Below are 13,736 nucleotides of genomic sequence, written 5' to 3' on the forward strand. Positions count from 1 at the left end.
TGCCACAGAATGCAGCTTAAAAGACACGATTATACACATTAGTTGTCAGTTTGCTTGTCGTCATCCCCTTTGCACCCCAGGCAAAAATGTCAAGAATGCAGCAAAAAATATGTTAATACGTGCATGTTTGCATGTGCTGTTCTTTTTAACCAATAAAATTCTGCACGTCAACACATGGTTGAGCTGACAGGGATATACTTATCAGGGTTGTGCTTATAGTCGCTACTGCAAGAGGGAGGGGAGAAGTCAGAAACCTAACAGTGATCTGATGGAATGAAAACATGACAGGAGTGGGAGAGGTGATAGTATAGTTCTTTATTTTCACTAATGGACAGTGTACAGAGTATGATGTGCTGCACTAATAAAATCATCGCTTGTTTTATAATAAATAAACACACAAACACAGACATGGGAGAGAAGCGATAACTGGGATTACACCTGACCCCTTCTTACATCAGCAATTTCTGCTGAGACGACAAGAACGGAGACATAAAAAGATTGTGGGAGTCTGTGCTGTTTGTATTTGTTTGATTTTTTTTGCAAGCAGGGTTAGCTGTGAAAGAGAAGACTTGATGAGTCTTGGACACAGAGGACCGAGAGAACCATAGTGAAATTCTCTGGTATGGCTCCTTTTCCTCTCCAGCAGTATGAAGTCTGAACAGCTGATTAAAAACATCATTGACTGATCATCAGAAGAAAAGAAAAGCTTAATGAGAGACAAAGACACATATCTAAGCACCTGAGAATCAATACCTGATATTCAACTTCACTTGCTGGTTATAGATGTTGAAGAGAAATATTAACAGGAACAAAACATAGATATATTGACTCAAGGATTCTAGCAAATGGATACAACTTGGATGAAGCAGTTTTTAGCGTCTCCAACCCATTGATGATTTAGGACTCTTTGGATTGGGGCTCCAAACTGAACTGTTTGATTTTAAATGGGTGTGGCTATATAGACACATATACATTACACATAAACAATTATAAGTAGAAAATGTATAAAGCAAAATAATATATATATTTATATATATATATATTTGTACATTATGCATTAGCAAATGCACTTGCATTGGTGGAGGTAGATAGCAAAGATTTCAGAGGTAAAAAGGCATATAGATGTTGCTGTGCTTTGGAGAAGAGAAGTACATAACGTGGTGGTAAAAAATGTGGAGTTAAATGCAAGAATATCTGTGTGCTTAGTAACGGTGTATACAGTACAGAGTATGAGGTGAAAGGGAAAAAAGGCAGGATACTGCTGATCTCCTTGAGTTACCCATCCAGGAATCTGGATGAGGGGGTGGTCTGGCTTGGCTGACAGTGGCTCACCCACAGTGAGGCTCTGAGGGGGACACCTGTCCCTGCATGCACTTTGTCTGGGAGCTGTAATGTCAGCTCAGACAAAGAGTACAGAGTAGGGAGGACACCGGCAGCCCTCAGAGGACGACTCCCGAACCCAGGAACCATGACAGCCTGGGACTGAAGCTGCTGCCCAGAACGTTCTGCAAAAATGAGTCACAGGGATATGAACAGATACACGACAGAAGAAAATGAAGGGATTTTATTTTAGTTACTTTATGGTAGTTTTGTTTACCTAGTGCTGACCAGGCCGTCGCCTCCACAGCGATTTGACTTTGACATGGCATCACTCTGACACTCTGCACAGACCAGCCTCTCTCTCACCAGTTGAGCACTCCACAGTTTAGGGTTACACGCTGCACTGGCCTGTTTCACTCGCAGGTACACACAGTAACTGCAAGCAAAAAGGGAGATAAAGAGAAATATTTAAAATGTGTTATATGCACCGGTCAGTTACTGGCTCAAATAGCTCAAATGGAAAAAGTCCAGATGAAGACACAGAACCACAGGAGAGCACTCCCTTCCCCTCCTCTCCATACAACAATCCAACTTGGCTGAAGGATGAAAGCCAAATAGTGATCCGACCCAGTTAAGCAGACAAAATACAAAATTTGCAGATAAGAGATTCGCTCCATTTGAAGGTGATCCAGCAATGTCATGGTCACCTGCACCATCCTAATATCAACACAGCTCAGTCTGCACCCTGGAAACAACAACAGAGTCTTGTTTTTCTCATCACTGTGTTCTCTGGGAGGCACTTTGAACTTCACCCCACTATTTATTTTGTCTCTGATTCAGTCAGCTGTGACAAAACACCATCCACAGTGGGGTGGTTTGTCAAAGACAACATGAAGCTTCAGCCTGTAATGCTTCAGTTTTTCATATTATGCAATGCCATTCAGTATTCAGCTCTGATTTGACACACGAAAACCATGGAGGAGTTCTTTTTTTAGCATATACCATTATTTCAGAATAATGAAATGACAGGTGTGAGTATACAGTCTCTAACACATTTGCATGTACATGCACACATGCAGTTGTTAAAATGGTATTTCCTTTCTCTGGCCCCTCCTGTAATTAGGGTTGAAGTGCAAAAACTAATCTCAAATGCTGTAAATCCATGTTCATTCCACTAAAAATGTCGTCCTGTGCCTTAATCCCTTCAAGATATTAATGCAGGTTTGTGTTAAGCCTTTGCATGTAAAGTAAGAACTGAATAACAGTCTCCTGTTCTTATCCAGTCTCCACCTTGTTATATTAATCACTCAGATAATTTTACAGACATCCAAAGTCATCAGTTCAACCCTCATTTTCTGGGTCAGTTTCCATTACACAACCATGGTTACACCAGATGTCTGTGTGAAAACACCCTCATTCAGTGTAATTCCAGCTGAATTAATCATATTTATGAGTAATGTGCCTTCAGTTCCCCAACGGTTTGTATTTCAGTCAAAACAAAAGTATCCAGTGTCCATTTTAATTAGCGTGAAAAGCTCTTCTCTTGTCTCTGATTCTTCCAGCTCGGGGAACATCTCCAATCAGCTCAGATCAAAGATGACATCTTTTCAGCGAGGGGTTTACCTCTTACACGGATTACAGATACCTTATCAGTAAAGGTCAGCTCATGAAGCAAATATTCAATGACAGGGTTCACGTTACACAGCCAAATCAATTTCAAGCCTCTGTGTGCTATGACAACCTTGGCCTTGGTCCTTCTTTTCTAATCTTTTAGCTTGGGTTTGAACTGAAAGCAACCTTTAAACCGTGGGCAAACTGAGGAGAAACACTGATATGAACATGGGATGAAAACCAGACGCCTTGTAGACTGAAATTAGGAGGTTCATGCCAGAGTGAGTTACATCTGAAAGATCCCAAACATTACCGTTAAACCGTTACACCTTCCATATCTGCATGTATAGGACACAGACTGAAGTCTAAAAATCCCTCAGTGACAGAATACAAACATGCACACATTATCATTCAACACTACACGGTTCAGCTGTAATAACACCCTCTGCACTGATTGCGCTGAAACACATTGCCGCAGACGACAACAAAGTTAGTGGCTTGCAGCTGCCTAATAGAGGCTTTACCTGGCCTTCTCCTCCTTCATCATCATGTGTGGTCGCCTCCAAGGATCCTTGAAGTTCCTCTTAAAAGAATCAGGCAGGATCTTTGCCACCTCTGGAAATCAGGTGATAGGGGAAATGATCTTTAAACATATACCATACTTAATCTGCAGCAGTCACTAAAACTGACTGAAGTGATGTTCGTTTTTTCTTGGCAATCGTCTCCTTGATAAACTGTCTATCTGTGTTGCAATTCAGCTGTAAAAAGCACAACTGAGGTGTTGAAATAACACAGCTGGAGATAAGGCTAATGTGTTTCTACATTTTTCAGAATTCACTGGGGTGCTTCTTGTTAACGGTTTAACGAGAGGCACCCCAGTGAATACTGAAAAATGTAATAAATAAGAGTTCAGAGCAGGAGTAGTATTTATAGCCAAAGCAGCCCAGCTATGTAGAAAGAAGACACAGACTCACCTTTTGCAGTGCTGCATATGGCGTTGTTTCCAAAGCATCCTCTACGCTGTTTGAGGTCAGGACAGGGAGTGCCTCCATTTCTAGGCGGAACAGATACTTGGCGAATCCTCTCTGTGCTGCCAACTCCACATGGAGACGTGCATGACGACCAAGGACCCCATGATCCAACCACACAGTCAATGGCTGCTGGGGAAGCAGAGAGACACAGAGATCAACCTAAGGTTTAAGACAACCAGCAGGGCAGACAGTTTTCACAGTTCTAATGGTTCTTTCATCTCTGGTTAGAAGTAGTGAACTCAGCTGTCACCCACTGTTACAAATTGCAGGACAAATCTCTCAGGAAATGGCAGATTATTGCTCATCATGTGCCAAATCTGTTTCTCATAAGACCCAAGGGGGTTTATGACACAGCAAGCTGACACTTCATCATGGATCTTGTCAGTGGTCTCCTGAGTGGTAATTGTGACCCTCCAGGATGTGGGTCATTTTCCAGGTTCTGTGCAATGTTTAAATCCTGCTGCAGCCTTCTTCACCATTATGGAGCATCCTTTGCTACAGTTGACAGTTGAACACCTAGTTTTTCAGCCTCAGTGAGAGCGTCTGTCGCCTGCACTGGCATCTGAAAAACTTTAGGGTTCGGGTAAGAACCTACAAAGGACTACATAATTTACTTTACAGCATACACACATCTGCAAAAGTTCAAAGTCTGTCTGAAGCAGTGAATAAAGTGGAGATAGTGTTAAAAATAAGTGAAATTAGTCCACACTTTAAATCCACTCCATCTATTTGGAACATGTAGCCACCACACTGAACACCAGTCAGAGAAGCAAAGCATTGAACCTGTTATCGCGGGAGACATACGCAACAGAACGACAGACTACTGAGCATGCGCACATTCTACAGGTACGGGGTCTGTTGGGAGTCCACACAGAGCGCAAACACAAACATTTACTCGAATGAGAAAAAAATGTGTCTGAAAAGACGAATAAAAGTAAACGGAGCGCGACAAAGCAACAGCTCGAACAAGGATTAATGTTGGCCCGGCTTTTACTCGCTGGCGAGAGCTGAAAGACGAGGAGGGATGACTGATGGACTGATGGAGACCTGGTGCTGGACCATGTACCCGGTAAGTAAAAGTTGATTGCTAGCTAGAAGCTAACATGCTAGGCAATTGACGATAGTTCTGATGACATGTTTGAGCACACAGCGCTAGCTCCAAACGTGTTTACCGGTGTCCTTAGCTGCAAGTAAACAAATGTGCGTGTAGAAAAAGAGTTGTAGCAGACAATAACGTTCATCAGACTTGGTGAGGAAACATATTATGTGTTGGAAGTCCTTAATGGGTGGATCTGTGAGGGACCTATTACTTACCCGTGTTCTCTGATCTGACTGTTTTTGAAGCTCAGGTGTTTCTAATGACTGGCTAATGACTATGATGAGGAGCTGAGGTATTGGGACAGGTTAACGACCCTTTCTAGTCAATCCAGCTAGAGTGGGACTGAATATGGATTGCTTTTAAGATCGAATCTGGCTATTGCGCACACATGCTCCATCCAGTCTAGGTGAACTGCTGAGTCCTGTGGAGGTGGCTCTCCTGTTTTGTGCCATTCTTCTGTGGAGTGGTTGTTTAGTTTTACCAATGAACAGGTCGGAGCATTCCTCACTGCACTGGACTGCATATATTGCATACTTTCCCTGGGAGTTTTGTCCTTCGTGTACCGATTTCTGTCTTAGGGTCATGATGGGTTTGAAATGTACCAGGATGTCGTGTGGTTGTTGAAGAGATTTTACAGAGTTTCTCTGATGCTCCTGACACATATGTGATGACAATGTCAGAATCTTCAGTTGTAGGTGAAGCTGATTGGTACAGTTTGTGCTCTGTGCTGCAGGGTTCTGATGACTCCCAGCTTTTCTTCCAGTGGGTGGTGGGAAAACAGCAAGTACTGGTCTGTGTAGGAGGGTTTCCTGTACATCTCCACATTGAGGCTTCTCTCCTCCTCAATGTGAACTGTACACTCCAATAAGGCCAGATTGTTGTCCTTGGTGTCCTCTCAAGTGAACTAGATGTTGTTGTCCACTGCTGTGCTGTGTTCTGTGAACCCTGATTTGACCCAGGTGTCATCCACATATCTACCAGTGAGCTGGAGCAGTTCAAGGAAAGGAGAAGGGCCAGAAAGGAATTCAGGGCCCTTCTCTCCTCTTCTTCCTCGTAGAGTTTGGCCACAATTGGAGACCATGGTAATCCCATGGTGCAGCCTGCTTCTCTCTGTGAAACTTCCCATTGTACTGGAAATAGGTTGTGGTCAGGCAGAGGTCCAGCAGGTCACAGAAGTGGTCTGGGGTGAGGTTGGTTCTGTCCACAAGTGTATTGTCTTGTGAGAGTCATCTCCTTACTATCTCTGTGGCTTCTGAGGTGACATCAAACGAGATCATGGTTTTCTTGGTGAAGCCACACAGATGGTAAGGAGATGCCTCTCACAAGACAACCAGCCATTTCTAGCTGAACATGGATTGATCTTAGACTCAAAGAAAGCTGTAAATGTTCCTTTAATCTTTGCTGTCATGCCTAAATGCTTGGTTTAAAGTTTAAGCTGCAGCATGCATCCTCATATAGACTTCCACATACTGCATTGAGCACTTACTCAGGTAGGCAGGTGGCAATGAGTGACTGGGTCATTAGCAGCTACTTATGTAGGATCAGCTAAACCCAGACTCAGGAAGTCTGTGACCCCAGTCATATGTGTGGGGGCTATTTAAATAAAAGGGCTAATTTTGCATCCCGTTTCTCTGGTTTCCCTTTACCCCACGCCTAAACACACACAAATTAGTGAACTCAGCACAACACATAAACACAGCAACAGCAGCAATCAGGCTCCCTGTTCAGTTGGCTGATTTAGCCAATTACATCAGGCTAAGAGGAAGCTGTATTACTTAGATGGCTGCTCCGATCAAAGCCAAAAGACTCCAGCAGTAATCAAGCCCTGTCCAACACAGAGCTTTAATGGTGGCAGACATTTAACAACCTTGTTTTTAGGAGGAAGTGCACACGTCACATAAAAACATAAACAAAAAAGAAGACGGGCTGTCAAGTGCCAACATAATTTAATGACTGCAAATATCTTACTGAATTAAATACTATATAATTATGTATAATATGTTATTTTTTTCATGAACTTTCATTTTTAGTATAATTTAGTGAGAGCAGGTGCACACAGCTCGAAACTCTTTGTTGTTCTTTGTGAAATAAGAGGGAAGATAAATATACCATAACTGAATCTAATCCTCCCTCGTCATCTAATCTCCCTCACTCTATCTTTATAATACATACTCAACCCCACAGTACAATGCTGCGAGTGAATAAGTATGTGTGTGTGAACAGGAGAAAAAGAAAGAGAGAGAGAGAGCTTTCAAGGTGCCGCCTGTTTGGTTCATTCCCATGGTCCTGTTGGGGTTTCAGAGGAGGAGGGGGGGGGCGGCTGCCTCAGTGACACAGCCGATCCACAAAGCCACTGTGGAATCTCTGAATTCCTGCACATTAGTGCTGCCCACCTGACGCTCGCCTTTCCCATATCACCACACACACAAAACATTTTCTCTCAGATACATCTACTAATTTAAGCTTGTTCCACCCTAAAACACACATACATATGTATATGTTTTCCCGTGTAGACTTGTTGAGAGACATGAACTTTTTTAAAAGATTATTGAACGGCATGGTGCAATCAGACACTACAACCGTATCAACTTCCTACTCTTGCCTCCTCCACCTCTTCTTATCCATGCTCCTGCCTGCCTTTCCTTCCCTCTACATCCTCTGACGTTCACGGGACAGTTTTTATGTTGCTGTTTTCTTTTTCTCATAGAGGGAAAAAACACAAGCAAGAAGGGCAGGTCTTTACTACACAGGGTGTGCTCAGTGAAACCGATAGGGTCGGTGAGTTCCCGCACCCGTGGGGGGAAACAAGGCTATTATCCCTCTGATCTACACCGACAGACACACACACACAAGCAGGACTAAGGCCCTGTCTGGAAGTCTCAGGCTGTTGGCCCTTAGCCACCAGAGGTCAGAAGGCAATTACCAAAACAGTGGTGGTCCACCAGTCAGCTTCTGGTACCACCAGTGCAACAGACCCCACCACCCACATGATAACCCTGCTGACAGTCTGACACAGCCTAACCCACACATCACCCTTGTCCCCTGTTTGTTTAGTTGACGAGAAAGTCCCCATTTAGAAAGTGAGCCACCACCTCTAACCTCTGACCCCAAAACAGGAAACAAATAGGACTCATCAGCATGTCTTGCTTCTGTCTTTTTATAATCAGATATTTTAGTATAGTGTTCCTGAATAATTTAAACTAACAGTGTTTTTATCTGAAACAGTCTGTTCTTTAATCTTTTTGGAGCACAAGGTTTATGTCAAAGTGTACTTTTAACTGTAAAAGAGAGAGAAAACCTAAAAGAAACTGAGAGTAATCGTAGTATTCTTGTGTTATTGTGTTGCTAATTTTCCTGCCAGATCTTTAAGCACTGACCTGAACCCAACCAATGAATGTGTATCCAACATCAGCTCTTTTTATCTTCTAACTTTTCAGCCAATCTCCAGTCACTCTTGTTACAGTGAGATAACAGCGTACTATCTAGCTTTTCAGATTTCTTTTCTTTTCACTGTCACTGAACTGTGCTTCCATTTTAGGGTTTCACAACAAAAGAATTAGTAGACCTGCCCACCCAACTTCCTTTATCTTTTTCTCCCTTTATCACTTTGTCCCCCACTCTTCCTGGTTCTTTCACCTCCATCTGTCTCCTTTTTTGGGTCCTCTACTCCCCCTCTTGTCTGATGGGACCCAGATGTCCAGCTGCTCAAGCAGACCACTGCTGCACCTCAAAACCTCCTCCATCAGCCTGCCTCCCTCCCTCTGTGGAAAGCTGGGCAGTGGTCCCATCAGACAAGTCTTATAATGTTCAGCAACACAAGAAAAACCACATGCCTGTTAATAGGGGTGAAGGACATGGGACTGAGCCCTAATAACAGGTTAGCACGTAAGTGTTTCCTGTAGACACCTTAAAAAGGAGTGCCAAACAAACCAAGTAATTAAAAGGATTCATTACAAACACAGCTGAGGCAGATTATCTGTTGGAACTGATCAGCTTCGCAGACGTGTTTATAGTCCTCACAACACCATGGAAATACAAAGAAATATTATTTTTGAATACTGATTCCACTTAAACCTAACAAAAATATAACTCTTTTCACTTATCTTGTGTTTGTAGCAACACTGAAAGCATTAATGTATATGGACAGATGGCCCCTAACCATCTGTTTTCAAGTTTGACATAAATCAGAGGAACTAAAACAGGCTCCTTTAGGTTTACATTTTTACAACTGAATGATTGCAAAACTTCCTGAGACAGACTCCTAATGTGTCCATTTTATTTACCATCGCGATAGTCCACATAATTGTGAATGTATGCAGAAGTAAAAATGCTAAATTGCATACCAAAATAGGCATTCTAATTGTGTATTTCAATGTTTATCTTTTTGGATTATGCATGTTAGTAAGGCGGCAAAGCTAATACTACCATGCTAACACAATCATGTTATTATGTATATTCTGCTAATAATGTCATGCTAACAATAGTTGTTAAAGGATTGGTTTGGCCAAATCTTTCACCTATGTAAGCATCAAAATGTGTCCCTCTTAGTCTGGATAATCCACAGTGGCAGCTTTCCTTAAAACTGCGTCATGTTAAATTTGTAGTTGGCACCAACTGAAACATGTAAAGTTCAAAAAGGTTTATGGTCATGAAGGAGCCAGAGGCAGCACATCAAATTTGCAATCAGCAGCATGCAGCGTGCAGTATGTTAGTGCCAGGAAAGACTGGACAGTAAGATGTTTGTCTCAAAAGATTTCAACAGCTGGCTCATTTCAGGCTGGCTAGATAAAAACATTCCCTTTATTCATGAAGGTGAAACACATGGGAAGCAAGGCAGAAAGAGAGGGAGTGAGCGTAGGTGGAAAGAAGCAAACATGGTATGACAACATGCAGTGCCCTACAGGAAACGAAGAGAAGCAGGAGAAAGAGCTGAAGATGAGCACACCTCTTATGTGTTTGAGGTAGAGGCTGTAGTACATCTTCCTGTTAGAGTGAGAACTACCAGACCCCTGTGTAGGAGAGGAGAGGGGCTTCCCCTTCCAGCCTCCTGTGGGCCAGTATGATCTCTAGAGTCTATAAAGTGGAATAAACACTTATCTCAATGGGAAACGTGCTGTGAATTATGAAAAGTGCTGCTAAATGTTTACGCATGTTTAGAAATTAGCTGGGACTGATGCCAAAGATAAAAGTGTGTAAGTGCTTAGTTGGAATTTGAAATATTTTCAGTGTGCATGAAAAAGACAAGAAATAAAAAAAATGCACAAAATGCCCACAGGGCTTCATTTTTTTGCTGTCAGAAGTCTGAAAAATGCCTTTTTACTAATAAACCCAGAGTAAATTGTAGTGATGAAGATGCCAAATTATGTCAAATAACTTCACTCCCACAAATGCTAAATTAAGTTGTATATCTTAAACTATGTATCTTCTTTCTATTTTCTGTGGACATCCTCATAATAGCTGCTGTATGTTTTCCTTTTATAAAACCTAAGGGAACATGCATAAATCTCACTCTGATTGGATCATGGTAAACAAAGAAGCCACACTTTTATTATGGGTTACATACTTTAACAGTAATTAAATCAATCTAGCTTCCCTGCTTGAAATGTTAAATTCATTCATACATTCATGGAACATCTTCCTGAAAAATACCTCTTTTAAATTAGTGGTCTCCCCCTCTGAAGAGCTTTAAGTGTTTGTGTTCAAGTGGTGCAAACAGTGTGTCTGTGTTTTTCTGTCTCTCCTCTGATGTCACCCACTCCACGCTCTTTGCTCAGCTACACCTGACATGAGTTAATTACAGACAGTGATGGACAGTACACAGACAAACTCCCTGATGCGTTACAGAGCTGCAGGCTCAGATAAAGGCTATGTGTAATGTGGGTAAGAAAATATCAGGGCACTTTGATGGAATGGAGCCAAACCACAAGATGCATGAAGTGTTTACACTGTAAAGATGCTCAGGTTGCACAGGGAGGAAGTCCGGGTATTTTACTGAGCATCACTCAATGCTTCAAAGGATGTAGTTAAGGTGGCGTGTTTCGAGTTAAGACTTAAGACTGTGGAGTGATTAAAAACGTTTTAAACTTTCATGAATATTCAGCAGACACGTTTTGATTTACAGCTGTTCTCTGCATCCATCTGGAAAACATCCAACCAGTAACACCTGCATCACACCACTGTGCCCGGCTGTTGTTTGTCACATCAGGACTGAGCTGTCAAAGAGAAACCCATGAGTTCCACTGTGCTATAAATGACACGTGAGTGAACTAATGTTCGTGGCAGCTGTGACCTCTGAGAGACCAGAGACTGTGTGGTGATGACTCAACACTAACCTGAGGTGCTATTGTGTTCAGTTTCAGCTGAGGATGGATGAAGTGATGCCTGGAATCCACCCAGCTGGCTGCTGGTTGGTGAGGGCTGTTTCTACATCAGATGAATCTGAGGTATAGCTTTTACCAACACTTTTTATGACATTCAAAGGCCACTTATTTCCACTCTTCATCAACAAATGACTTGTAGAATAGCACCACTCTAAACGTCTAAACTAAAAAAGTAACATGGTTGCAGTATAACGTGTACACCAGTCATAATGTAAGTAGATTAAAATGTAGGAAAACTTTCTCTTTGGAAATAATTGTACTTAAATAATGATTAACAGATCTGTTATCTTTGGAGTAAACACTGAGGTCTAATACACTGTATTATAGCCTCCATCAGAGTGCCTTTGTACAAACTTTTAGCCTGTCTGGATGAGGCAGCCTGCTCACATCACAGCACAGATAAAGCACTTAAACAGAGGTTCACTGTGTATACACAAAATGTGCCTAAATAGAGGGATTGCTGCAGCATTTAAAAAGCTCTTTGCTTCCTGCAAGTGCTGGTTACTGTGCACTTAAGACAGAGGGTCACACTCTGAGGGTATCTATGCACAGATAATCACTCCTTGTGAACTTGAGTTTCAACATACTACAAGAGTTGCCTCAGTTACAGGTCAGAGTGTTTCCTATCTGTCAAATCTCAGACACAGCTCTACTGTAATCCTGACCATCTTAGGCAGTCCGTCCCCATGGTGTCCATTCCCTCATTTGTCCTTATATAGCAGCAGCCAGGACGATGAGGGAAAAGGTTAACCAAACTCAGTCTTTTAATCAGTTGTGAGCTCATGATTCTGTGTTTGTCTGTGTCCTTTGCTTCGCTGAGTGGACTGCTGTTGTTATCTGTTTCCACTTCCCATCCTCTGAGAGACCAGGTGGCGCAATTTGAAGCTTTAATGGGGAAGGCCAAGGGTCAAGACTACAGACTTGAAAACTCTGTGTACTATGTAAACTATGTACACACAACTAGCTTTTGTAAAATTTTTACCAAGTTTTCCTACAAGTGGCCACTCAAAACAAACAGGCATAGATGTCACACTGTAGAGACAGCTATGTGCAGTATGTCACACTGTCTCTCTGTCACCTCAATGCCAGTCAGCCATCACCCAAACTAGACAACAAAGAATAGCTTAGTGTATTTGGAAACTAAACAAAGTATATCATGTAAATAAATGATTTTATGGAGTTATTTGATGTCAAACCGCCAGAACAAGCAACTCACCAGATAGTTGGCAGACGCGCCGATAGTCCTCGCAGCAGTCTCGGGTTTTCTGACAGTAGGTATCACAGTAGCACACCGTTTTCCGCTTGGTGTACTCAAAACATTCGTTATTCCGGCCGGTGCAGCAGTTCGGGCTCGCTCTCTCCCTGCAGCCCGCTTCAGCCCGTGAGACAAACTCCCCGCAGAAAAGCGCCAAATATCCACAAACGACAAAACCCAGACGCGCCGCGCTCCATCCATGCGCTCCCATGACGGACAGAATTTCTGGGACCACTTGCTTCACTCTCACTCACTCCGCTGGTCTACGCTTCGTTTTGGATGGTACTTATACCTGAATAATGTTCAGACAGTGGTTGTTTTCTATGCAAAACACAAGTTCAGCATGGTCTTGTTTACGAAGAAAATGAAGCAACTGCTGTATTGACACCTACACGAACAACTGATGCGTAAAAGTGGAGCCGAGTGCGCGTAAGCGCTGCTCTATTTGTCTGCCGGACACCGCCCCTCAGAGCTACTGTTGGTTATTGGGAAAGACGTACAGTACCAGCCTCTCTCTCTCTCTCTCGCTCTCTCCCCCACTTTCTTGTATAATAAAACAAAACAGTGACCTTACTCGTCAGACGTGTTTTGCCACCACTGCTGCAAATAAACATATAGAAGACGCCACAAAATAGATCAAATGAATGTTTTTTTTATACTTTTGCACTAATTCTGGAATTAGAAACTTTTTAAGGAATCCAAAACGGCTACACAGAGATCAAATGAAACTCTGCACCTCTATGTTTTTCACCACAATAGTAACACAATCTAACATATGGTATGTGAAACGATCCAGATCAGTTATATCACAAAATCTAATTCAGCACCACGGACAGCGGTGCAGCCGTTTCATATTAATCGGTAAATAAAAAACAAAATCCAGAGAATCAAACCTGATCATGAGGAAAAAGTTCGGAGGTTCGTTTTGAGCTGCAGGTTTTCAATCCTCTTCGCATCTACCATACTGAGAGAGAGGCTGGAGAACAATGACATTACTCACTCTTCACTGCTTCTGAGTGAATGGAGGGAAAAAAGCAATG

General features: G+C 42.4%; 1 protein-coding gene across 2 annotated transcripts; it reads right to left on the bottom strand.

The window, feature by feature from the left end:
- Positions 1-291: 291 nt before the first annotated feature.
- On the bottom strand, positions 292-13,131 carry LOC114442059 (somatomedin-B and thrombospondin type-1 domain-containing protein). Of its 2 annotated transcripts, none has more exons than XM_028415329.1 (5): positions 12,658-13,131; positions 3,906-4,088; positions 3,456-3,546; positions 1,598-1,756; positions 292-1,505 (listed from the first exon to the last, which is right to left on the bottom strand). In XM_028415329.1, the coding sequence occupies exons 1-5, from the start codon at positions 12,905-12,907 to the stop codon at positions 1,400-1,402; spliced, it is 789 nt and encodes a 262-aa protein (XP_028271130.1). In that variant the 5' UTR covers positions 12,908-13,131; the 3' UTR covers positions 292-1,399. The 2 variants fall into 2 exon arrangements, with proteins under 2 accessions (XP_028271130.1, XP_028271128.1); XM_028415327.1 differs by having other exon boundaries at positions 3,906-4,091.
- Positions 13,132-13,736: the final 605 nt, after the last annotated feature.

Source organism: Parambassis ranga, chromosome 9 (genome assembly GCF_900634625.1).
Source record: "Parambassis ranga chromosome 9, fParRan2.1, whole genome shotgun sequence".
Taxonomy (NCBI): Eukaryota; Metazoa; Chordata; class Actinopteri; family Ambassidae; genus Parambassis; species Parambassis ranga.

What these genes read in the sequence shown, in the direction of transcription:
- LOC114442059 (XM_028415327.1), bottom strand. Translation starts at nt 12,907, where the DNA reads ATGGGAGCGCATGGATGGAGCGCGGCGCGTCTGGGTTTTGTCGTTTGT. An exon ending in CATATGCAGCACTGCAAAAG is followed by an intron (nt 3,547 to 3,905) that starts GTGAGTCTGTGT and finishes CCTGATTTCCAG; the next exon opens with AGGTGGCAAAGATCCTGCCT. An exon ending in GACGGCCTGGTCAGCACTAG is followed by an intron (nt 1,506 to 1,597) that starts GTAAACAAAACT and finishes TCATTTTTGCAG; the next exon opens with AACGTTCTGGGCAGCAGCTT.